Consider the following 27,950-nt stretch of genomic DNA (forward strand, 5'->3'; position numbering starts at 1 on the left):
ATTTCCATCACATACACAGAAACACACTCATCCACAGAGCACTCACACTGGTGTTCTTCCTCGTTCCGTTTTACGCACACACGGAAGACACGCACTCAAGTGCACGAGCCCATGCAACGCGCTGTAACACACCACTGTACACGAATGATGATGATGATGCCAATGACTGCTTTTGCAGTGTCATTTGAAGGTCCCACGCTTCCGAGCCAACCCAAAACTCTCCATCCCCCGCCCATCCCCTTCTCCCATCTACTCAATTTTTTAAACACTATATTTTTCTGTCCATTCTTTTCACTTTTTCAGCACAAGTGTGCGCTTCAGACCTTGCTATGACATTTTTTAGCCCCAGGAAGAAGACTTCCCAATGCTCATCATTTATTTAGTGTGTCTTATTTTATTAAATATCCATTACTCATAACAAACTAGAAAATTAAGTAACCGGTCATTCAGCACATTTTTATCTAGGCTGCTACTAGTACTGAAAAGATTAGTTGATAATTGATTTGTTGACTGACTAATCCTTTATAAAGCAAAAAAAAAATCACTAAGTTAAACTTGAACTTGCTTTTTTTCCTGATTTCATATCGTTGTGAAGTGAATGCTTTGGGTAGGACCACACACGCAAACTTCCCCTTGGGTCTTGGGAACATGTGATGGTAATTGTGAATGTGAATAATTAATGCTACTATAATGACGCTGCAGACCACACTTTAGCAGGATAGATACCCGCTGACATACTATCATGAACTCTCTCTGGTTCAAGGATCATCTCTCACTGTGCCATTCTTCATTAAATATATGTAGAGAATGATATGGTCTGCTGTCTTGTGCTATAACAAATGAGTATTTATGAGGTCCTCTCGTTCTTGTGCTATTTGTGTCGGGATACAGAACTGATCTAAACTACTCAACTAAAAAAAAAGGACATAAGCACACATACAGTTTCCTTCGGTTGATACTATAATGGCAAAGTTTGGTTTGTCTCAGGAGTCGAGTTGCCAAAATAAAATCCTGTACTGTCCTCGACAAACCTGGAAGTGAGTCTCATTCTGACTCTGCAGTGTAGTGTTGTTGCAGCAGCAGTCTAGTGGCTCGCCTGGCCACCTCAACAGAGGTGCTAATGGTATTGACCACTTCAGTATAAGTTAGAGAAGGACATAGCTGGAGCCGGCAGTAAACAACTCCAGACTGACAGGTCAGGGCCACTGTTGGCTTGATTGCTTTCATTACTCACACACTGTCCAAAGTCAGACCTACCAGCCTGGGACTCAGTCGCATCTGCCAGATTCTGCTATCAGCATCCCAGTGCATGGACAAATGTAGAAGCTTTGCAATGAGTGATGTAACTGCTAGTAATAACTAAAGATCAGAGAGTTAAAATGAGATCTGACAATTATATTTGTGTTCCCAACTTAGATAACCCCTAATGGAGAGATAATAAGTAAAGAAACAAGAGTGAAGTTTTCTGTTGCAGAGTACCGGTGGTGGAAAGGCTGCTCGGAAAATGGAGCAAGGATGTTGCATATGAAAAAAAGAAGAAAAAAAACAAAACAAAGCAAACAAAACAAAGACTCTCATAGAATATTCATCAATTCTGCTCCTCCACTCTGGCTTTAATAAGGAGAAAAACAAACCCAATCAGCCCCACATCAGCGGTTATGAACAATATAATCGCCACATTACATATGAAAAGTGAGAAATTATCATATCATTCACATCACTGCGATCCTGCAGCACCTACTGCGGCAACGGGAGCATATGTGTAAAACCTCTGCTTAACATTGGCTTGTGTTTTTTCTAATTTCAAATCAAAGAGATTTCATCAGCACGAGCACATTCATAAAAGATGATCCTGCATGGGAAATAATACAGAAAGGCTTTTTCATTATCTCCTCATCATATATAGATCAAACATTTATTACCCTTGATCAAACATTCATTACTTCCTGCATTTAAAAAAAGTAAGTAGATGTATCTCTTATTACTCATTGTCAACACTGTCTGCACTTTCATTAGCGGCACAGTTGTGTTGTCATCTTTCCAGTATCGGAATGAGCAACATTTTAATCGGTTTGCTCAATAAATATACGCAAATGTGTCAGTGGGGAAGAGGTGCGGAGGTGCATCAGACTGTTACACTCCACGATGACAGGTAAAGTAAAAGAACCTTAACTGTACAAAATATATGTACAAAATATAGGAAGTTACAGGATGTTCTGAGCTCCCGGAGACAGAAGAAAACACAAAGGGTTTCACTTCCTTTCTCCTCTCAGGGTATGACCCAAACAAAACAGCTGTTTTGATCTCTTCAGACTAAACCTGGCCACTGGCGTGAGTCTTCCTTAACTCCAGCTGTTGTTACCTATCTTCATCTCTCCCTCCACCTGAGCAGATATCGCTCTCTTCCTCCACCTCCACCCTACCTACTCTGTCTATAACAATTCTGACTCGTATTCACAACAGTCCTGCTGCAGAGACCTCAAAAGCTACAAGAAACGAAGGACATGAATGAAGAATGGAGAGTGTGTCAGCACTAGCAGCTTGTGTTTTTAGTGTGTGTTAATCAGCATCTGTGTGGGTTAAAACCTTCGCCAACACAGAGTTAAATAAAAAACAAATCAAGAAGCGTCACAGAGCAGCGGTGGAGTGTTTGGAGTGATGCAGCCGTCACTCATAAAAACCAGCAAAGTAACTGCTCCTCACCATGAGTCTTACTCTCAGAACACAGGGAGCCGGCACCACTCAGACAGCGCTGCCAGACCCAATAACGTAAACATAATGAGCTGTAGTGTTCGGAGGCAACAGCCAAGTGTTAGATCCTGCACCCTCCGCACCAGCTTGTGATCCTCTCCCGTCCCCCAGCCCTCAGCGAGGTTAGATAACACTGCATTAGATAACGGTGCGCGAATCTTAAGAAAATGCCTGTTGGCTTCTTTCAGCAGACATTACTAACGACGAGCTGGAAACAAGACGACAAACAAAACTTATGATGAAAACTTGCTTTGATTTGAATTCTTCTATGTCCTACTTTTATTTTTATATTCACCTTGCTGGGGCCAAAAAAAGCCTAAAGACGAGCGTGTTGGGCAGAGGAAAACATTTTTGTGAGTAACACGGCCCCTGCCAAAGAATACACGACCACAATATGAGCTGCACACCAGATACTATCAGAAAAAAAAGAACTTGTTTAGGTTCATGGAGTTAGACTTTCACGCAAACTAATAAATTCAAACAGTCCTGTGAGTTTTTCAGTCTAAGAGCAAAAAACAAATCAATAATCTCATTTCACCAACAGCAATTTGCCTGCATTTTTCACCCATGCAGGCGCACATATGTAAAAATAGCTACTAGACTCTGCACTTAGGTAAAACGTGTCTTTACATAATAATGGCTACTTGCTCTGTGGTGCTGGTAAATGATAGCAGCTCCTAGACTCCCTTTTTCTCTTTTTATGCAGATGACGACGCCGACTGGGGAGACTGTCATTATGATGGGAATGATTTTGCAGGAGTTTTAGATGTGATATGAAAAGCATGGCTATGAGAAAGAGGTGCACAACGGTGTAAAAGTAGAGGGTAGCAACAGGTGAACAGGGCACCTATCAGGGCACCAGAGTGAAAGTTCAGGTAAAAGAAGTGGACACAGAGGAGACAAAGACGCCTGGGGAGAGACGGAGGCTACAAAGCGTGAGAGGAAAGACTCTGACAAAGTGTGAGAGCGAGAGACAGAGAGAAGGAAAGCGATGAAAGACAAAGAAATAGGTTCAGTACTGCACCTTTCTGCAGACTCATGTCTACCATGCGAGGCTCGGCCAGCTCCAGGAAGAAGTTCTTGTTTTTCTCATACTCCTCATCGTCAATAATTTTCACGTGAATAAGTTTGCTGCAAGAGGGAGAACAAGAGGGGAGGAAAGAAAAAGGAAGGGGGGGAGAAGGGCGTGAAAGGAAAAGGGACAGAGAGGGGGAAGAGGGAGAGAGAAGAAGAAGAAGAAGAAAGGTTAATTTGCAATGGAGGGACTCAGGAAGTGCACTGTAAGTAGGATTAATAATCAGCATGGAAGAAAGGTTAGGAGGTGAAAGGTCAGTTTGCTCCGGACCCGCCTGTCTGTCAGCGGCCGAACTCAACACAGTGACGGGTTCCAGCGAGCTCGCTGGCTGCCAACGGGTGTCATGACAACCGCATTTATCACGGCGTCTGGTGCAAGCGGAATGGAGGGTGGACAGCGCTCCGCGGCAGGGCGGATAAAAGAACACAATGAGCTGAAAACAGCAGCATGTAATCAATCAGGTTGTAAAATGCGTAAACGCACATTTCACAAGGGCAAAAAAGGTGAGTGAACGATAAATGAAAGAAACTGTCGCTATCTAAATCGATTTTTATGGCTCGATGTTTCAGTCAGAACACTCTCAATGAGACGGCTGGCTGGACACTGCCAGGGCCCCCCCCCCTCCTCCTCCTCCTCCTCTCCAGGCACAGGCGAGGCAGATCAGCTTATTGCTGAGTTTATTGCTCCGGTTTGAGGAGAACACCCCTTTAATGAAGTCAAATGTCTGGAGGGGTGAGGCTCTTTCTCTGGAAAAGGATCTGCGTCTGACATCATCACACAGAAACAGCTCAATATGGCACCTAAGCCCCCGGCGGCGCTCTCGCCACTGATCGCCCTAATTGATCCTTTTAAAGAGTTATTGACGAGTCCGGGCAGTTAAGTGGTCAGTAGGTACCCAGATGTCTCCGTGCCTCGCAATATCACAGCGGGAACTCCTCGAGGAATAGCTTTGTTGAATTCAATTGGACGCCTCATCACACCGCCATCATGCACATCATAGCGCCGGATGCTGGAGAAGGGGAAACAAACCGACAGTGCTCAAGACGAACCATGACACTCGCTGCACCCTGCTCTCTTAGGCCTCAGAAAGCATTCCCTGCAAGCGGCAGACGACTCAACAATAGTCGACAGCAGCGCAGCTAGCCCTGAAATAGGGATGACATACTTTATTATGAGTCTGACATCTCATGGGAAGACTCTTTTCCTCTTCATCCAAGCAAAAATACAATTTTTACGCATGTTATTTGGGAGAGCATTTGGAAAGCAGGGGTTCGGCTAATAAGATAAGTGGCACGGCGGCATTCATTATGGATAGCTGCTCATGTATCGAGTCAAAAAGCAGCTCGCTCCCTGACATCCCGCTGATGTACTTCTAGCACCGTGACATATAGCGCAGCTTGTGTCAGTCAAAGCACTGACACACACACACACACACTTTCACACACTCACTGGCGTGCCCACTCATACACAAAAGCACAAACTCTGTTTCTCATACACCCACACAGGCCAGGATATTTATACACACAGACACTCATGCTGCACACACCATATATATCTAACACTATTAATCCGAGCATCTCCAGAGGAATTAAAATGTATTTCTATTGCTGCTGTAATGCATAGCTAAAATCCCTTTCTCTGGCCAGCGTATCTGTAGTTGGATGTGGATCCTGCCCGCCGAGGGGGAGACTACTATCTAAGATCCTGTTAGTACACTACACACAGCAGAACAATCCATCTCTCTTTCTCTCTCTTCACATCCCACCGGCAGGGCTTTCCTCAGATTGCTAGGCGAGATGTCTGCAGAGCCGCCGCCTAGAAAAGTACCTCGCTTTTCATCAGGAATGAGAACAGGAATCACTGGAGTCTAATGGACAAATGGGATCTGGCAAACACACACACACAACGTCTGGCTGTAGCGGGAAACTGCAGTCTTGTCTGACACGCATGTAGGCACAGAGAAACTGCAAATGGAGCCTGTATGACCATGTACACATGCAAAACACAGCCATACACTCAACTGCATGGCTGATTAACCCGCTGAGGTGCCCTAGGGTAAAAATTAGCTGCTGGACCGCTCATTCCTCCCCCCAGTCTGTGCAATATGTAAAGTTTTTTTAATGCAAAAATATAACCTGGCCTCAGACTTTCTGTGTGGTAATGTGATTAAGGACACTCACTTACGTAAATGCACAAAACTGAAATTATGAAGGTCAAAATTAGAGGGTTTTTTTTCCCCCAAGATTTTTAGGCTGCTCTGTGTTAGCACAACAAACTGCAAACACACATGTTGACATATTATGACTTTATAAAGTTCATGTGCAAAAACTTGTTTATTCACCCATTATCAGACATGAAGCTCTCCTGCTCCGTAGAGCTGAGGGGAACTGCAGAGCTGTGTAATAACTCTCTGTGAGTCTGTCACTATGAGCGACCCCTTTCACATTATACATAGTAATTTCATCCACTGCTAATATAAAAAATATTGATTAAAGCAGCTTTATGACAGGGCCTTAAGACTGTGTGATAAAGCAGGACCCATCTTGGGACACTTATCATGTCAATTGATATTGTACTTTAGTCATATACCGTATATTGCCATACGAATTTTCAATAAAATTAGCACAAGCTAGCTGACACACAGTAAACCTGGAGCTTCTTGAACATGGGGGCAGTCGCCTGCTTTGACTGCTTGGTTATTAACTAAATTTAGAGACAATAAAGTCAAACTAGATTTGATTCTCTGCTAGAGTTTGACCTTAATCTGACAAGGGACTGATGGAAATCAATAAAAAGAATCATGTAATAATCAACAGCCACGTGAGTTTCATGGAAACATCTGAGCAGCGGCACGTGTTGCACCTTTGCGTGATATTTCTTTGCAGCTTGACAACATAAATTAACTTGTCCCCAGCATTTCACACTCAGATGTACATGCAATTAGTCCTCATGACATACAGCGAGCTGATGGAGCCCAGCGTTTCTGTACTTCTAACAGACTGTGAAAACGCAACAGCACGACACAAATGCTTGGAGACGTTTGATTTGCTTTACATTTGAGCACAGAGCACACTGCAGAGCAGTCCAGAGAAAACTTCACCAGTTGTGTCTGATGACTGTGAATACACTACACAAACACTTCAAAGATGCTGCTTTGATTTATGTCATTATCGTGATTGCCAACAGAAATTCCACCACATCCTCATACACGGAGGATAGATGGTTATATCCTGTATTTGTCATGTACGGCTATATTTTACAATAAAATAAAGTTGACCCCTTTTTCTGATTCACCCCGAAAAATAATTGCAGCCCTGGCACACAGACAACAGCAGAGAGGAACTGTTCATGCACAAAGAGACACACCTTCACTTTCAGCATGGACGTAACCACTGACACAGCTGGACCAGTACGTGGGGAACATTAAGCAACATTTGCATTTGTCTGTGACGATAATCAATAATTCATCCATCTATCCCAACATCTGGCATAAGCCACCGTGGAAACTGCAAAAAGCTCCTCTGAATGAAAGGAGAGAGAGAGAGAGTGTGCATGTGTGTGTGTGTGTGTGTGTGTGTGTGTGTGTGTAGGGTGACAGGGATACAATCAAACACCTGCTGTGCACACAAACACAAATCAGAGTGCGTGTTTACAGGGACTGTCCTGCTGTCGGTGCAGTGGATGGTGGTGTAATATGAATGGTTTCACTGTGGCATGTTGACAGAAAAGACACTGAGGGTGCTGCTCACATATATAAACACACACTCACACTGAACCACAGGTATACGCATGCATGCTCACACGTCTCCCCTGCAGTCTTTTTATTTACGGTGTCTTGGTACGACAGTCTTTTTACTGTTGTGTCTGAGCTGCTGTGATATTGGTTCTTTTAGGACTGTAACACACATTTTCAGGGGCCAGGGCAGAACTTGGAAAAAAAAAAAAGCACCTCTCCAATGACATGATGAGCAGGGATTTGTGGAGGAGCAGAAAACAGTATGAATTTGTCATGAGCGTTCTCTAATCTGTTGTTTTAGCTAAATTGGTATGACTTTAGGGCATTGCTTCTGCAGAGAGATGACAAGCACAAACATTGGAGTACATGGAGAAAGAAGTTGTTCTGATTTGTTTTGTAAAGACAGCACGAAATGGCATAGTTACTTCTTTTCTATCATAAGATGTGATAAGATAAACTTTTATTGATCCAACAAGTGTTACAGAAACAGATGCCCCGTATAGGAGAGTAACTACATTCTAACACTACACCCATTTTACACAAAACTAAATAGTACTGTTACTATGTAAAGTGAGAAGACAGGGACACTTGAGGGAAAAGAATCGGGTGATGAATAAAGTGTCTTGTGTTTGCAAGTAGCAGTGTTAGCAGCACGAAATAGAGTTATTGCCCTTTGAGCAGTGTAAAGTGTGTGAGATGTGTGTCTTGTACTGTGAAGGCTGCAGTGTTAACAGTTAACAGTGAGTGGTGTGACTGACTGACATGATGTAATTCCTGCTCACACACTCACACACTTCATGAGCACATCACAACAGTGGTAAGAATGAAAAGGAGAACAATGATCAACAGAAGACTAGAAGCTTTCAGCTTGGCTCTATCCAGAGTTCAAATCTATACTAATCAGCACCTCTATAGCTCACTAATGAACTTGTGGTATCTTGTTTATTTGATGCACACAGAAACAGACATGTAAAACTGACCATTTTTATGAAGCGTTACCTGCTGTAACTTCTGAGCTTTGGACAGAGCCACTATAACTATTCCCCACTGCTACCAGGCTTTATGCTAAGCTATGCTAACCATATTATCTCCCGGCTTCAGCTCTGAACTTAACACACAGACATGGGAGATCTACGTTTCAGCGATTAAGTCAATAATCGTATGTCCAAATGCTCCTTTATGGATGCTGTGTGCGGCACGTTTGGATGTTTTGGAAGCATGAGTGCCGTTAATCGTTGCTACTTGAAGATGTTCCTCCGTTCCTCTCTGGTAAGTATATTTGCCTCAAAGGGCAACATTAATGTGTGAGCCTGTAAAACTCCAATATGAAATTCAACACACACACAAGGTTGAAACCACACAGCCTTTGTGCTGTGGGAGCAGACGACAGAAAAATCCCACAAAATCCAACCAGCGGGAAAGTAAAAAGTAAATACAATGAAGTCTTCTCACAAGTGCTCCCATCTGTTACACTGAATTACGCTAATGTGTCAAAATTAACGTGATAATGACTTATTGATGCTAACATGCTAGACATGGCTCCCTCAAGTTGAGTTATAGTGTGGGAAGTGCCACTGGGTAATGACAGGCGATTAGAGGGTTCACACCTCCGCTGCACTGGGCTGCCTGCAGCCAGCGGCCTCTGCCTTCCCCAGGTCCAGAGCAGACGGAGGAGGGAAAAGAAGTGATGAAAACAGTCGAGAGAGTGAGACATGAAATTGGAGGTGGTGTAGGGAGCCAGAGAGAGAGAGAGAGTTAGAGCGATGGAGAGGCAGATGTAGAGTGTCTTTCTCCCTCTGTTCTGTGGCCAAAAACCACACTGCGGCTGAAATTTGCTTTAGCTGCCCGCCTCCTCTCCACTTCCCTATGCCTCTTCTTCGACAGCAGATTTACTGTTTCGTTCTCCTCTCTGGCTTTCATTCCACAAACACTAAATAATATAACCGCTCCAAGTGTGAAACCACTGTGGTGGTGTAACACATCAGAAGAAGTGATATGTGATATGTGAGATATCCAATCTCCACGTCCGCTTTTGTCTTGTCTGTTGGTGCAGACAGAACCTCAAACCGCTCGGCTTTTACCCTGCAAAATCTGAAGATTTTCACAAAAACTAGGAAGACTTCGGCACTCCAGGCTAGAGCAGGAGCAGCAGCAAAAAGTGCTGCAATTAAATACGACCTTTTTTTTCCCTCTCTTCGTGGTCCTCTGTATAAAACACCTGCTGCCACCGACCCAGGCCCTGGGCTTTCTGGTTTGAACTAAACACAACCTTTCCAAATTCACTTGAAAGTTTCCTCTGCCTCCATCTCTTCCCTTAATCTACTGAGTGCTTTTCAGTCGCTTTTCACCCTCACGCTAGACTGCATTTAACCACTGCTGGAGCACATGTGGAGGGACTGAAGCATGGTTTTTAAACAGCACACGTTACTTCCACTTCACTGCAGAATGGAGGCTTTGGAGTTCTGTTCCTAAAAAGTTTTAGTAGAAAACATAATCTGCATCTTGCTTGAAGTCAACCAACCTGAACAGAAGAGCAAGAAAACGTGACATGAAACCAATAGTAAGGATGATCAAAAAAAAAAAAATCTCCTGTCGACAGCCGTCGACTGTCAGCCCTTTCAGATCATGGGAACACCTCCACTCAAAATCCCAAATAAAGTCAAGCCAATAAAGAAGACAAGGCGGGGAAAAAAGGCCCCAGTGCCTCGTGGGAAATCAGTGCCTTAATTAAGCAGGCCTGGTTTCTGTCACCAAGTCCAGGGATTATGGGCCTCGCTCATTATAGTCCTGATTATTGCTTTACCCCAGCAATCACAGAAAAAAAGCCAGTAAACACATTTGTCAATGATTTCTTGCCAATCTGATGACAAACGCTCATCAGATTTAATATTCCACACCCACAAGGCCTATATGCCCCGTCTCCCCCTCGTCCTCATTTGCTCTCTCTCCATGTCTACTTTATTTCTTTGCATCCACTGAGGCAAACAAATCAAAAGCATACTTAAGCAGCTAACAAAGAGCTAAAAGTTTTATAAACAAAGAAGTAAAATCCCCTTAGAAATGGCGTCCGATCTGCTGACGTCAGACATCAATATTACATAAACCAAACAGAAACGAGGCACGCAATCACACAAAACCCTCCACTTGGCGACTCGAAAATTCACTGGCCAAGCTTGAGCCAGATGCAGTGGCTATGATTGCAAGTTGTTTATGGGAAAAACATGAGAGTTAGTGCAGCGGTGCCAGATGCTGTTTGAATAATACATGTTTGCCAAAGCGAGTCTCAGTTTGGACACTCAGTCCAGAAAGAGAGAGAGAGACGTATGCACCATGTTTCCCAAATCTACCAATATACAAGATGTGATGTAAGTGTCCCTTGTTATGTTCAATCACACTGAGGCGACGGGACGGCCTTGTACTGAAGGAGACAGTCATTCATCCAGCGAACCCAAATTCAAGCCCCCATTTTGGCAAGCATCCTCCCTGCTCGAGTGTCCCTGAGCAGCTCATGAAGGGTGCGATCACATTGGAAGCAATTTTAGAAGCAGTTTTTTTTTTTTTTAAGAGTCAGATTGATTTGAGGGCTGTTTATGCACAGAGAGTCTGAAGATATGCATCAATTCACAATCACTGTTGTTTTGTTTCTCCTGTCCAATCAGATCAGGCAACAGATGGGCCTTGTGAGATGATTTAGAAATAATAAAAATGGAAGACAGACATAGAGTCGCTATTAATGATGATCCATTAGTGACATTAACATTAATTTAACTACATGATAAATCATGGCTTCACAGAGGCGAGCTAGTATGATCTAAAACAAAACAGCAGGCGCAGAGCTGATTAAAAATCATTTTAACATTTTAATTATATATTTGCAATGTTTAGTAAGCAACATTACAAATTCAGTCAGTTGCAGGTGTTTGATGGGAGGCCACCATTCTCTTCTGTCCTCCCTATCCACCACGCCCTCTCTTGCTTTACTACGTACCGTAGAAGCACTGTATATTATCATGATGTGAGGAAGGTGCAATATGGATGTAATACCCAGGGAATACTGGGCTGGTTGGTCAGACAAAAACAAGTCATTCAAAGTGAGCCCCTGGAAACTGTGACTGTGAAATATTTTTGACCATTTCCTCAAACCTTGACAGATGATGAAAATAATCACTAGAAGCAACCCCACACTGGGCTTCACTCTGGATTCACTCCCTCCACGGTGCCTATGACCTTGACTTCATTCTGCCTGTTTTGGCTCCAAAATAGTTGCCATAAATACAGTCTGCTGGCTTCAAAACAACCAGTTAGAAACCAGTGGTTGGTGTCGCATTCACCTTGTCCATTAGTGTTTACTGTCAGTGGCTTCAAAAAAAAAAAAAGAAAAGAAAGAAAATGCACTGGGTTCAGCCTTCAGCCTGATCGGGCGACCCTTAAAATCGCTGCGAGCTCAAGGGACACAGAGCTGTTGTTGACCCTGGGGGAAGGGTGGGGGGGTCACAGCAACAGCCTGATCAATAAAGTTTTATATGACTACACAAGATCAGTTTGAGGACACGGGTGCTGGATGTCTCATCGGTGGGAGATGCGCACAGAAACATGCAGATACATAAAACCAGATGGAAAGGTGAAGCCTCGCAGTGAAGCGCGTGCTCCTGCTACTGACGACGTGTAACTCATGTTGAGACCTCGCAGCGAGAACCCAGCCAGGTTTATTAATACCACTGCAAGGAGGAATCATGGGTAGCCACGAAGCTGGACGTGGAGTCACATTATCCGAATTCCACGGGAGGACTGCAGCTGTCCCTCCTCAGCCCTCTCACCTTCTTCACCGCAGCCTCATGGTCTTACAACCTGCATCCATCTCCGTGGGAACAGTAAATCTCTTATTTAACTTACCTAGTGGGCAGCTGGTCAGATTACAGTGTGTCTTAGATTTCAGAGAGGGGGAGCATGATTGAATGTGCCCCCAGTGACAAGATACCTCTGATCCAGTGGATCTCTCACATTGACAGGTCTAGGACTCGAATGTCTAATGCACCCGACCCACTCCCATTTGCTGCTCTTGCTCTTACTCGTTGTCATGGATACAAACCCCTTTCACCAGCTCTTTTTCAGCTTTTTTCTAAATGCGACACATGACACACGACCACTTTCCGTAAAACTTCAACCTTTTCCATTCATTTCTATTCATTTCGGCTGCACCGAACTAAACAGCACAATGAAACTGTCCCTGGAGGGAATAAAGAGTCCTAACAGGTTTACCTCTGTCTGCTGACACACAGTCTATTACTTCATCCATGTGCTTCTCTGACACGCACACACATCAAGCCTAGCAGTTGATGCACGCTGCAGGTGAAGGAAGGGGACGACCAGAAGATCACAGAGACACAGCTCGCTTCCTGTGTCCGGTCAGATTACACACTGTTACTCCAGCCCATAAACCCATTGTCCAAAGATGGCAATAACACCAGAGAAAGGCTGCATGTGCCACCTTTGTGCTGCAACTGTAACTCTCTCCTTTTACAACAGGGACGTCCCTTTCACTCCAAAGATGGATAACACAGTAAACAACAAAGGGATGCTGAGGATAAAGCCCTCTCAGCCCTGCAGAGGGCCGTCACCCACAATGACAAGTACGCTTCCTGCTTTGGATCAGGGAGAGTACATTTTATGGTGAGAAACAGTTATTAATTGATTTGTTGATTGACAGAGAATTAATCAAAAACAAACTGTTTCAGTTATTCAACAAGCAAATTGTGATATGCATTTTTCACTATTTTCTGTCTTGTTATATTCACAAACTAGTAAATATAATAAAATAAAATTCTTAATTGATAGTGAAAATGAGAAAAGCTGCAGTTTTAAAGGTGCCCTCTGGAACCCTGACCACCTGTAAGGCTATGGAGCGATGTTTACATGAGTGGACCACGTGAGCTCACACACAAGCAAAATACACGTTCAATGATTTGACATCACTAATTGATGGGTAGTGGGAGGCCATCGCAAAATGCAGCAACAGCAACAAAAGGCAAGGAAGAAGAAAACGGCAAGTAAACATGGATGGTTTTTGGAAAAATCAGCTTTGCAAATGTTTTGTGAGGAAGAAAATGTATTCAACACCTCATGAACACACACAGTTGATTTTTGTGAGAAACACTGATTCTAAACATAAACTTTGTCTCTTAACAAGAAAACTCCACAGTGAACCTTTAATTTAGATTTTTCAAACCCTTATCTGACAAGGAATTTGACAGAGCCTTTTCACTTTGGATGATGTGTTGAAATAATAATTAGAAAATAGCGAGATAAAATATTCTGGATAAAATATCCCCACTCTCGGACTGCAATGATTAATCAATTTGTCAATCTACAGAAAATTTATCAGCATCTATTCAGATAACTGAGTAATAGTTTTGGTCTTTTTTTTTTTTTAAAGCAAAAATACCAAACATTTGCTGCTTGCAGCAGAAGTGAGTTGAAAAACAACAATAACAATTATTTTCCAAAGCCATACAAACAAGAAGGGCCAGTGCAAGATCTTCAGACAGAAGGCAGAGAAACAGAGCTCTGAGAAACCGGGAATACTAAAGACATGAGGGATACTGTCGAGAATAAAATGTACTTTCTGGAGAGGCAAGAGACTGTCACTGATCTAAACAAGAGGCTTGGCTAAGGGAGGAGGAGTGGAGTTGGTTGGTTTCACTTGTCATGCACCCTTGCAACACTGTCTCCATAAAAAAACATGCTGACTGCCAGTGCTGAAGGAGAATCAGACAAAAGGAGAGGATGAAAAAAGGGGGAGGACACTCAAAGGTAAGGGAGAGGACAAGGGGAGCAATTGAAAAAACAGACAGCCATGCTCCATATTTTCTAAGCCAAGAGCAAGGCGAGCAAGAGACGGGGGGGAAGTGAGCTATATTTTTTTGGGATGTTTGGAGCCAGCCCAGAGGTCCTCCTCTACAAGGACACAATGCAATAAAACACTCAAAGATGAAGTGTCTGATAGGGGGCGACAAGGGAGGGAGAGGAGGAAGAGAGGGACGTAATAGAGGATGCAGTTAGGCCTGCAAAATGAAAGCTAGAGCAGCACCCTGGTGGGGGTGAAGGAGACGGCCGGGCTGAAGGCAAGAAATGCACGAGGGCTATTCTGGGTGTCGGGATTGGGTCTGTGACAGCTTAGAGAGTCGGAGCTGGCCAAGTCAAACCGCCGGCAGCCAAATGACAAACACCATCATATATGAATGATTTAGAAGAACGACAAGCTCCCGTTTGCATCAGGAAACAGTAAATCTTAGAAATGTAGCGCGCTGAAAAAATAAAGCATAACCTTTCTTGTCATGAATAGAAACAAGGCAAAGTGTTGAATCTCCAGAAACAGGAAGCTGACCATCAGTGTCATGTTCTACATGAACTGTAGGTCTTATTCATAGCACCAGTGGCTTTAAAACTCTTTCCTGGGTGGGAATTTTTCTTGTTTCAAACATTTATTTTTCTGGTAAGTATATGTTCATTGTACTTCTTGCTAGAAAACTAGTTCATTGACATGTTGTTCCAACCAAACCAAAAGCGCATGTGTGGCGTCACTGGAAAGTTGGTTAAAAGTCGGCTGTCACTGAAAGGGGTAAGCGATAAGCTTTTAAATATATGCGTAACGGCTTATATTTCAAACAGACTTTCCTGGAAGGCATTCACAGCAATGCACTGCGGACATCTTTCTTCAGACTTTATCATCTCTTTAGAACTTTATTTCGTCTTCTTCATTTCCAACATAAAAGCGAATTAAACTTTATGCATGGCTTCAAGTCTGAAGTCTAGAACCTTCTGCTTGATTTCTAAATTACATATACTCCTTGTCAGGCTGTTGTACAAGCTCTATCTGAGCAGTAATAATTTAAACATATTTTTACTGTTCATTAGCCTCGAAGCTTTACCGTCTACTTCCAAGGATTTAATTAATTCTACACTTTTCATGTAAAGATACAGAAATGCTCTACACCATGTAGCATCATGGCTGAAGACGCTGCAGCTTTTCACTCCACTGAAATGTGGCAGTGGCTGATTTCACTAATTAATTACTTTTTTCTGGTTGAAGGTGTGGTAATCAGTTAAATGAGCTGTTGTAGTGTTTGGGTGGAATGTAAATCTGTGAGCTATTGAGCTTAAACTCCACATTTACATCCACACTTAAACTCCTCTGCTCTGTTGTGGTCATTGTCAAAGTTGTCAGACCAGATAAAACGTAACTTAATGTCTCAATACTTCATTTTTGATCGATAATATTACTGAAATTGATCATAACTACCTACACTTTAACTTTTTTATTAGACTAACTGGTCTATTAATAAAGTTGTTCTACATACAACAAGTGTTGCTGAAGTTTTGACCTCTTTAGACTTTTTCCCGTCACCATGCACCTTGAAAGTAGGTGAGGCTGTGCCAGAAACCTTTACTCTGCTTCTACACAAATCATAATTTACAAAGCAAATAAAGGGCATGATAATGTCCACTGGGGCTAAATGTGATGCATTATTGATGCCTGTGGAGAAACTCTCTTTTCACCTCCTCCCCTGAGAACACAGCTCAGGGTCAACTATGGAGAAGTACTACAAGTGCTGGGAGGGAATCAGTGACTTGCTCAAGGACACTCAAGATGTTTTTCGACAAGGTGTTTTTGTTAGATTTACCAACTTTCACAAAATAAAAAAGCCCAAGTTTAGTTTCCTGTTGCATGTAGACACTGACAATAGCTGACAATAAAGGAAATCCTCTTGTGATGTTGACAACTCAGAAATTATCCTTGTCATAGAAGTTCAAAAAAATGCGCACGACAGTAAAAATGTGTCCAGGTAAAAAAAAAAACTTTGCAAATGGTACTTTAAAATATGAAATCGCCACAAGCAGTGGATTCATTTGTGGGGGGTGAAGACGATCTCTGCACATTTTTTGGTGTCAAGTTCAAACTTCAGATTTGCGCCTCTGACCAACTGCAGGCTGTCACAGCACTGACCTTTAAGAAAACCAAGAATCCAACACGTAAGACGCTAATGTAGCTTAATGAGCTATGTTGCATCATCCACAACAGAGGAATTGTTTCCAGACAGTCATGAGACGGGAGCTGATGGTACAAACACGTGTTCTGGATGAACCAGGTGAACTTAATAAGCTTGCTAACTGACAGGTAGTTAGCAAGCTTTAGAGTTTCACAAGTTTAATAATCAAGATAAAAATAAAAAAACAAAACATGGGGCCAAAACATGAGTCATCAGATTAAATTACTCTGTAATAACCAGGTCATCCTTTCATGTAAAATACAGTATTCAGTTCTCTATTATGTCTGAAATAGGGCTCACTGTCCAATCGCTATCCGTTCCTCTGTCTGTCACGTCCTCTCTGTGGCTATTTTGCTGTCCACAGGACCCGGGCAGCTGAGCAACCCACAGCGCATGTTTTACACATTAGACAACCTTTTCTCTACTCTGCCCTGCACATTGGTGCTACTACAAATGCAGCTATTATTTCTGGATTTGCAAACAGGAACGGAGGAGGGAAATGAAAAAAGAAAAGAAAAAAAAACAGTGTCACGCCTCAGTGAATCTCTAATCAAGCAACAGAAAGCACATTTATGAGTGTGACTGTGTGTGAGTTGGTGCAAATGTTCTTGTGCATTATGTCTTTTTGTGCATTCTGTGTATGTCACCACTTTTACAGTTACAGTGGAAGGAGCAGATGTGGGGGAGGGGTCGAGAGTGTGTTACTGTGTTTGCACATGCAATTGTATTTAAATCTTTCTGAGGACCATGTAATTATAGACCTTGAGAGCGAGGATATTTCTTTAGGTTGAGGATATTTGGGCTGATATATTTATGTCACCCTGGAGTTTCTGTAATCAGTTCCCAACTTATTAATAATATTCACACATTTTCATGAACCTTCTGGTGTAACTGACTTGACTCTTAATAGTACAGAAGGGACTGAAAACCAAACAGATATGGAAGAATCATATTAACCAAAGTAAAAGGTAATTAAACCTAAATTTGATTGATATAGTGCAATATTGTCAACACGCCCAACTCTATAGGACTTGATTTTAGGGTTAAGGTTAAAATCAGATTTAGCATGAGGCCAATTCAGATCTATCTCTGCTTCACAAATATGCAATGTCGGAAACCACTGTTAGTGAAGCTTTATGTGAATGAGCGTCCTCACAAGTGTGCAGAATGTGTATTGTATTGTGTTTGTGTGTGATTGCTTGGCAGTGGGGGGTACATTCGATTTGCTGCAGACACAGAAAGACATCACTGATTGAGAGGTAGATGGGACAGGGAAGATGCACACAACTCTAAAAATAGTCAGGGACATGGATTTTCTGGGTAGGGGGGGGCGCTTTGAGAGAGAGAGAGTGTGTGTGTGTGTGTGTTTGTATATGTCCCAATCAGAAGCCTCGGCTTCTCTGACATACGGCGGCTGAAAGCTAGAGTATCACACAGCCGCACACATTAGCACACACTGACACAAACACTTGAAAACACACCATGAAATTATGATCACTATTCACAGCCTGGGGTCCTGCACACACAATGCTCCCATACACACTCCACAATACACATACATATCAGGCCTATAGCTAGGTTTCACACTGCAATTCTCTACAGTACATCACAGTTTCGTAACCTTAGGGCTGGCAACCAATGCACTGTCTTCTGATGTTAAAATGGGTCCCTTGATAAATTCTTAATTATACAGAAATGACTGTGGAACGTCTTCCAATGGCCTTTGGGCTGCACAGAACCGCTATAAACGTCACTCGGCTTGCCAATGAATTTCCATTGAGCGGCTTACGAGAGCAGCTTCGTTTCTGTCCTCTGATGGATTAAAACACTACATGTAGTCTACAGACTCAACCTAAACATTTTGCTTTATGGTTATTGGGGTCAAAGGAATTTTCTGGCATCAACACATGGCTGCTTGCCAAAAACAAAGGTTGTGAACTCCTGCTTCATGTTTTACACTAATTTTTACACCCCTGCTACTCACTCCTTAAACTGTAGCTCTGGGTGGCGAGCAGGTGCAAGGTTGACTGCTGGGTCAGCAGGCAGGAGGGTTGGGTATGGGTACTGGGTTTGAGGAATGGGGTGTTAACAACAGGGTTAACCTTCTCTGAATCAATCCTCCTCTACATTGCATATGTTCTTGTCCCAGGAGGTGCCGAGAGATGAATCCATGGCAAGAAAAGACATCATGTTAGAAGGTAAGTGAGAATGGCTGTCGGGTTGGTCCCTGATGAGACGTACTATAGGTAACTGTTTCTTACTTTACCATATTACAAAGCAGTTCTTGCAGGGGACAGGGAATCACACCACATCAGCGAAAAATGGAATTTGCCATTGCCCAAAATTTGAAATTACCACTCGTTAAACGCCTCCAAAAGCTAAAAGAAAAATATAATATCTCCCATCAATATTCAGTGTTAAACCGACTTCCTGACTGACAGTTCCTGACTGAATGTCTCCTGATTCATTTCAGTATTAACTACAACCAGCTGTAGTGAACACAACAGCTGTGCAGGCAGCTCATGAACACTTGCCAGCTGATCACTCACAGGTCAACTACACAGGTAAAACACAGTCTGTTTAAAAGGCAGAATCACTGTTACATGTTAGATATAAGATTTCAGTGGAGCAGCCTGCAGCATGATATGAGTTTCACTCAGTAAGCTGTCCTCTGAAAACTGCAGAATCCATTAGCACATGTGATTATTATTATGTTTGACAGTTATTGACAAGGGGTTTGCCCTGTGATGATCGTGGTCTTCACTTCATAGCATCACAGCCTGCAGTTTGTACACGCCTCCAATTCCCGTCACACATTCACCTTACACGTACACCGTACATCTGACAGCTCCCTTGACACATTACACCTTTCTTTAAATGCAGTGAAGGATGCTTGCACACACCCACCCACGCACACACACAGTGACAGGGAAAAGGAGGGTGGAGGGTGGAGGAGTAATGGGAGAGAAGAGCACTGAGATGAGCCAGGAGAGGAGGATGATTCAACATGTAAGGGAGGAACTCTCCTCCATCACAGTGTATGTCCTCTGGTCTCTGATGAGATTATTGGACGGCTCCCCCCTCCCTCCTGGCCCTCTGCTGTGTTGTCTTAAAAAGATTAACCACACCATTGTCTCTGCCAATAATGACGGGATAAAAGGACCACTGCCTCACAGGGAAAGTTGAAATGCTCAGCACTAATTCCATCCCATGGAGCGTGTTGCCATCATCCGTCCCCCTGAATCCTCATTACCATTAGCTAACAGCACAGGAGATGGGATTGGACACTGGAGTCATGCAATCCGTCTGCTAAGGACAGACCAGGGGGGAATTTTCTCCTATTTTACCTGGAAAGAAAAGTCCTGTGCTTCTTATCTAAACATTATTGGCAGGTGAAAACAGTTGACAGACCACAGCGTCACCAGTGAAGCCAGCAGAAACTTGGACTGATGAAAAATAATTAGCTGCGTGGGCTGATAAGCCGGTGATATCATGAACCTTCATCACGGCGTATGATGATGCCATGTCAGATCAGTAACGTTTCAGTTCACAAGTGAGATCCAACAGCCTCAGAACAAAACAGTCCACATCCGCCTGAGCAGGAACACAAAGCAAACATCATCTTAAAAGTAAGCAAACATGCCTCTAATACCCTCATTTACAGTATCTGATTTAACTCTAAAGTGATTTATTTAATAAAATCCATTCACTCACAGATAGGAAGAAAAAATGATTAATGAAATTTGTTGTAGATTATTATATTTATGTTATGAAGGTGACAGGAGATGTGTTCTGTATGAAAAATGTGACTACACGTTCATTTGATGCATTTGATATGCATGCTAAACACTACGCCACCAGAATTCCCACATCATACGGGCTTTAAACCAATCTGCCTTGTACCCAGACCTAATTTCATCAGATATGTGAACAGTAAAATTACCCAAACTCAAGATTCTTCCAATTTTCCTATTAGGCTTTCCATAAATGATCCTTTGGTTAATTCCTGTACTTTTAATTTTCTATTGTTCAGGCAGGTCTCTAGAATCTTCTGACCTGAGCTTGATTTCTGTCCCTCAGTCAACACTAAAAGCCAAGGTCGACCAAGCTCTCATCGCCACAGATCAGTCAACGCTTGCTCCAGAAAGCTGCTAGAAGAGCAAATTTACTTACTTTCATATAAACATCCATCACAGTTAACAAACAGACTTCTTAGTCGACTTTGACCTACAGTGCTTGCTGTAGGTGAGCACCCTCACAGTGCTCCTTTGCAATGGGGCATTATCAGCAACATTACACTTTCCCTAAATAAAGAGAATAATCTGGGTAAAGCTGGTTCATTTACAACCTGTACAATCTGAGATCTGTGAGATTCTCAGATACAAAGCCCAGTTGTCCATCTGCTCTATCCCTCTTCCATGTGGATCCACTGCTGATTCCTGAGCGTTAAAGCCTTCTGACAACCTGTGCTTTGCTGCTGTTAAATGGAAAGTGCACTAAAAGGCTAGCTGGTGTGCAGCGGGATATCTAAAACAGCCAGCCATTTGGAAGGAACATGCAAAGGGCAGGGGACGCACAGTGGAGGAAGTGAGGGGTGGTGGAGTGGTGAAGAGGTCTAATGCTGCTCTCCCTGCCTGAGGGAAGAGGGGAGACGAAGATCAGCCAGTCAGTCAGCCAGGCAGGCAGGCAGGCAGTCAGCCAGGCAGTCAGTCAGAGGGGGGTTCTGGTTGAGCTGCATTAAAGTCCTCAGGGACAGAGAAGGGAAGTCATGAATGGTAGGAGAGGTGGAGGAGGGGGAAGAAGCAGTGGGAACTAAAATGATCGACCCTGTCCTCCATCGCTCTCCTCATTCACTGTGACATTTGTTGAAAACCTCTCGAGGACCAGCTTTACAGCTGTACATGCCTATTCAATTAAGACACCTGCCTGATCTTTTTCCTTCATTCACCTCTGTTCTTCCTTTAACATCTCTCCAGTATCTTCATCTCTTTATCCCTGCGACTCCCCTCTTTATCTTTCTTGTCTCTTGTCCACCTAATAGTTCCAGTAGATATACTCAGGAACAAAAAGTCCCTTTGGTACATTGTTGTTTGCCTTTCTCCTGCATCTGATTAGGTAAAATACTGATTTAGCATTTTTTAAAAAGACAACGATACCTAATTACTATACTGTTGTATTAATTTACTGTTGTGCAGCTCTTACATATGAATAGATAGTGTAAAAGAGAAATGCAGAAATAGAAACAGAAAGGAAAGATGCCCTTTCAAAACTGGGTGTTTGTTTTGTTTTCCTTGTTTTCTCTCAGTCACCGAACTGCCATCTCTTTTTTAGAACAGTTAACAAACCTACTTCATAACTTTGCTCAAAGGAATCATTTAACATTTTGGGAAAATGCTTATTAGCTGTCTTTCTGAGAGTTAAATGAAAAGATTAATACCACTCTCATGTCTGTGCAAGGCTAGAGCAGGGAGCTGATTAGCCTAGCTTAGCATAAACACTGGAAGCAGGAGGAAACTGTTGAATCTCTCCTGAATCTCTCAAAGGTCAGATATACAACTAGAGAGGAAAATTTTTTTGGCGAACAATAATTCACCCATCCACGTAGATTCCAGCAAGTTTATACACCTGGTTGTTTTGTTTTTTACCATAAATTTACATTTTTACCTTAATATTTGCAGACAGGTTTAACAAAGTAGACACAAGGTCTTGCTTTAAAGGTGCTAGTAGGTGGATTTTGGGCTTTGGAGATATGAGACATTATGATAAGTTAGGGTAATAACCTCACTCCTCTAGCTCCGTATTTAACACAGAAATATCAATCTTCTCATCTCCCTCTGGTAATAAAAGCAAAAAATGTGTATGTCCCAAAATGCTGAACCTTCCATTCCTTTTAAATATCAGTAAACATTACAAGGTATTCCCATTCCTAATCCTAATGTTGATACTAATTGCATTCAGTGCTTGCTTACAGTTTGAATGCCTGCAGTATATACGTCGCAGTCTGTGTTCAACCAGTCAGTGACATTTAGTGCTGCCAAATTGGCCCCACAGTTCCTGGTTCATAAGGAAGTAATACCCCCTGAAAAGGGAGTTTCTGGTGGGCGGGGTGGACTAAATTTAGGTCCGGGTTCCTCCAGTTGAAATGCAGATATAATTCCTGAGTTCCTAAAAGGGCTCCTGTGCTCCTGGAAAAACTCCTTAGGTCATAAAGTGCAATCTGCAGCTCATTGTTTCAGTTACAGCATTGGGAGTTTGCACTTCCCTGCCTAAATTTATTCTCATGGTACCCGAGCAGCCTCCCACACATCAGGCCAGCTTAGGAAAACACTAAGAAGTTTTTGCAAACACAGTCTGACCCAGGTCTGACTTTGTTTTATATTCATGCCCCCACGGTCTGAGCTAATCCCTCTTTACAGTGTGTGTCGTCTTCCCTCTTCTCTTGTTCGTCAAGTTTCTTCTTTGCCCACCCTGCGTGGCCATGTAATTCAGCCTGAACAATACGGCACTGCCTCCTGCAGCCGTTCTTCCTCTGCTCCTCTGCTTTCCCCCTCTAACTGTGTTTGTCAGGAATACAGCGTGTCAGCGGCTGGAGGGGGGGGGGGGGGGGGGGCGCAGCAGGATGCCTTAACCAGGTGTGGCAGGGACAATAATGGAGTATATGGCTTGCCCCGTCCAGCCACCTTCTCCTTTCCATCCTCATCCTCTGTGTCATTTTCCCCCTCTACTTTCTCATCTATTCCCTCGCTTTATGCATCTCTCCTACCTTCCTCCATATCTGTTTCTGTCCAGGACACCCCTGCGCTCATCACATCCTCTACTTCAGCAAATGCTTCCGCTTGCATTTCTTTATGTTCCTGTCCACCCCCCGTTGGTGACATCGTTATTTTTAGGCACTCTTGGAAGTGTGTAGCTGTGTTTGTGTGTGTGTGAGCTCGGGATGCTGACCTGATTTCCCAGTCATCTTCATGCCAACTTCATTCCCGCCATCTCCTTCAAGGAGCGGCCCCTGACAGGGGGATAACACCTGTTCGCAGCCCCCTACGAGTGCCGGCTGCGCCAAATACAGAGGCGGAGCAGGGAGGGGAGGGAAATGTGAGGAAGTGGTTGGGAGGAGAAAAGGAGAGGAAGTCGGTGTCCTCGAGCTGCCCCAGCCCCCCACAGTGAAACCTGCCACTCAGCTGGAGATGGCTCATTCAGTGTGCATGCTTGAGGGATTAACCTCTATCAAAAAGAGGTCGATGCCGGAGCCACTGGAACAACGACAAGAGCTGGAAATAAAGGTGTGGACTTGGGTTTATTCCTGACTGACAGTACATCCGCTGACCCTGCCGTGGTCAAAGTCAAAAGAGAAAAATGGACGAGCCATTTCTCGAGACTAAAATTTCCGGCATTGACAATTAAATATGCCATCATGTACCGTATGAGACCCTTAACACATTTTACAGTTTCTACTCAGAATGTAAACACTAGATGTCATGTGTGCTGCTGCCAAAGAAGATTGAAAAACAGATTCATTATGGAATAATTCTGCAAAACCACAAATTACAATTAAAGGTAGTGCTGAATATACAATGCCAATATTTTTAGCCATGCCATCAGCATGCCTCGAGGTAACAATGCCAATCAGTCGGTCGGTTGACAAACTGAAATATCTCAACAGCTACTGGACAGATAAAACTTGGTACAGATCACCATGGTCTCCAGGGGATGAGTCCAAATGACTTTAGTGGTTCTCTGACTTTTCCTCTCACGTCCACAGTGAGCGTGACATTTTGGTTTTTTAGAGAAATGTCTCGACAACTGTTTGATAGATTGCCATGAAATCTGGTTCTGACATTTGTGTCCTGTTCAGGATGAACTGTATTTATTTTGATGATCCATTTGACTTTTCATCTAACACTCGTGTCAAAAGTAGTTTGTCCAATTCTTTGACTTATTTAACTAATACTTGCAAAATTAGCTAACCCTTTGTTTTTAAGTGCTAATTAGCAAATAAATTTGTATGCTTACACTCAAAACTACAATGGTGAACATTACCTGCTAAAAATCAGCATGTCACTGCGAACATATTAGCTTGCTGACATTACTAATTGCTTTAAAGTGCTGCTGTGCCTGAGCACAGCCTCACAGAGCCATTAGCATGGATGCAGACTCTAAAGTCTTGTTAATTAATCAACCTACAACACTCTGATACTGCATTTGCATCATTAAGGTATGGTTAAAGCAACTACTCAGTCAAGGTTAGAGAAAAATCCTCATAATGTTAGATATAAAAAAAAAAAATCCAGTCTCAGAGGAACTAACACAGACAGGCATATGCAATATAGAGTTTCTGATCCCCTTGACCTGGATGTCTGTCTTCAGCATCTTCAAAGAAATTTGTTAGCCGTGAAGAAGCTTAATTTCAGGCTCAGAGTCATGTCCAAGACAGAACAGGCCAACATCATTTTGGTCTCACATCAGGGCAGATCTCTTGGACTATAAAACTGCCTGGTGTCCCTGACCCCACATCTCTTCCTCACTGCACTGCTTCCTTCCATGATCCCAGACCACTCTTTATTCAGTCACCAGCTGTTCACACATCCAAACCTCCTCCTCCTCCTCCTCCTCTTCCAATCTGCTGTGGAGGTACACAGACCGCCTGCCTGCTATATCCGTCTGGCATGCAACGGACGCTTGGGTTCTCCACTCCTCGCTCGCACACAGCCCTCATTCATTCAATTTGAGCCAAATCCACAGCCAGACGTCATTAGTTAGTTACCATTAGAGTTATCTGTCTGTCTCTGAGTAGGAGGGCTGCCAGACACAGACTGATGTAAATCAACACAAACAGGGACGACATGTGACAAGGAGGGAACGAAATGGCATAGGAACATAGCAGGAAAAAATATGGCCCGCAGGGAAGAGCAAGCTGACATGTTTTAAATGAGTGTCATCTGATCAGGGCGGAGACTTTGTCCTTCAACATTGTTTCCCCCTCGGACACGACAGCACTATGGACACTGAACAAACATGCTTAGTGCATTCAGTGAACAGTTCTTCCAAAGTGTTGTATTTTACAAGGAGGATGATAGTGATTACTGTGGCTCTGCTGGGAATCCAACTCTAACAGTGGCAGTGCTGTTATTATACACGACACACTGAGCTACACAGCCACATTGGTATAAAAACACTATTATACGGAAAGGAGTTTCATCGCTTATTTATATTACCTATGTTGCGACTGTGAATGTTTTCTTTTTTTGGCATCTCCTGCTGACGCTAACGCTGAAGATACAGGGCGCCCTGAAGAGAATAAACTCTCTCTGCCGCCGGGTTTGGCAGGTTAAAACAAGGTTCAAATTATTTAGATTCAAAATAGAAATGAACACTCTCAACTCACTCTGTGACTGTTTTCATTGTTTGTCTAATTTTACTTGTACTCTCTTCATTTACAAGATTTTGATCCTCAAATTTCCATCAGGTATAACTCATATAAGCAAACTGTGCCAGTACCATGTATGGTAATGTTGCACCTTTATTCCACTTTGCTGCACTGTATAAAAGATACGAACACAAAATGGGGGGGGCATTGTTGTTCCGTTGGCCATCGTGTTCTCTGCTTCCCACTGTGATACCGTTTCAGTCAGCTCATTGCACACAAAACTGCACATCCACACATGTTGCAGGAGAATGACTTCACTCATTCGCTCAAACAAGCCGGGTCATTCCTCATCGCTCTTTGTCTGTCTGTCCAGTACACGCACACACACACACACACACACACGCACACACACACACACACACACACACACACACACACACACACACACACACACACAAGGCACATTTCCTATCGTCAATATTCATGTCAACCTTTTTCAGCATGAGAAAGCAAAAGGCACTAAAAATTGTTCTGGCATAAATTGTTAATACAACCAACGAAATATGAATGAACGCTCCCTGGGAGCCTCCCTCTCTTGGCTGAGCAAACACTGCCCACATGACCGAGGTCTGAGCAAACCACCACGACCACACGGACACCAGTGCTCTTATTTCTGGCCTCAGTGAAACAATCAACAGCAGAACAGCACCTGGTGAATACAACAGTCACAGGCACCTTCATGAAAATTGGATGAGACACTGAGCATAAATCTGGTGGAAAAGAAGTCATTCTGGGTGTGCACACAGTGTCATATACACTGTCTAAACTTAATGCCACAGTTTATGATGCAAATTGTGCACCAATATTTTATCTTTTACTGCGATCTGACTCCACTTTCAGCCTTGTTTTCCCCCTAGTTTTTCCCCTTTGTTCTCCCACTCAGCAATGGCTAACTCCCTTGGCTGGCCTGAGGTGGTTCAGGAGAGCCGTGTGTATCAGTCACATAAGCTGCTTCTTTTCACGCAACAGTGGGGAGCTTTCACCAGAACGATGTGTCGGGCATCGGAGGGTCATGTTATCCCACCGTCCTCTGTAGAGGCAGCCTGACCAAGCAGCAGGAGCTGGTGGTGCAGCAACAAGGACGAGATCCCTCACTGGCTTCCCGACCAGCAAACATTGCCAATGGTTCTGCAAACCTGTGTCACTCACGCATGAACAAATATGGATAAATGTGGATAGAACCGCACTTTGCAGCTCTAAACCCAGTTTGTTGTTTTGTTAATATCTTTCTTTCCATGAATACAAACGCTGATCACATCGCGTTAGGTAAAGAGATATTTGTGTACCAGAATCTCAAAAATAGGCTAAATGCCAAGTTTTGTTTCAGAATCAAAGAGCAAAGGTATGGAGAGTAAAAACAAGATCTCAAATTCTCCCCTGACGGTGTGTACATTTGACCAGAATGCAATGCAGCCACAATTTTTGTCTTTGCAGACCAGTTTTTTTTTTTTTGAAAACTAACAATCGGGCCCAGTGTAACAGAGCATTGTGCTCTTTTCATTCACTAAACGTATTCTGCTGTTTCCTTGCTATTGCTCTCCCCACCTACATGGCACATTGAACACATTTTACAGAAAGTTGTTGAAGGCCATTCTGGAAAATGTAAGAAATCACTTACTGAAGGAGAAATACCGAACATAGAGTGAGTTGAGGGAAAGTGGGTACAAATCACAGATTAACCATATTTTACAGTGTAAAGATCTGATGTTTTTCACCACAAAGCTGCATCATTCCCTGCTGCTAAAAACAAAACTTATAAGCTAAGCAAAATGATCTTTCTTTTTTTTTTTTTTTTGCCTCTGACCAGCAACAAATCTGGCTTGCATGTCCTGACTCAGACGGGGACACTATGGCATGTGACCAACAGCAAAATGGTAAAGAGGAGGAGGAGGAGAGAGAAGAAGGCAAAGAGGAGGA

General features: G+C 43.1%; 1 protein-coding gene across 1 annotated transcript in view; it reads right to left on the bottom strand.

Moving 5' to 3' along the window:
- slc8a3 (solute carrier family 8 member 3) overlaps positions 1-27,950 on the bottom strand; it is a 93,908-nt gene that overhangs the window by 24,783 nt on the left and 41,175 nt on the right. The window contains exon 3 of the mRNA XM_041061572.1: positions 3,776-3,882. Coding sequence (XP_040917506.1) covers positions 3,776-3,882 — 107 coding nt within the window. The remainder of the gene's footprint in view (positions 1-3,775; positions 3,883-27,950) is intronic.

This window comes from Toxotes jaculatrix, chromosome 17 (assembly GCF_017976425.1).
Source record: "Toxotes jaculatrix isolate fToxJac2 chromosome 17, fToxJac2.pri, whole genome shotgun sequence".
Taxonomy (NCBI): Eukaryota; Metazoa; Chordata; class Actinopteri; family Toxotidae; genus Toxotes; species Toxotes jaculatrix.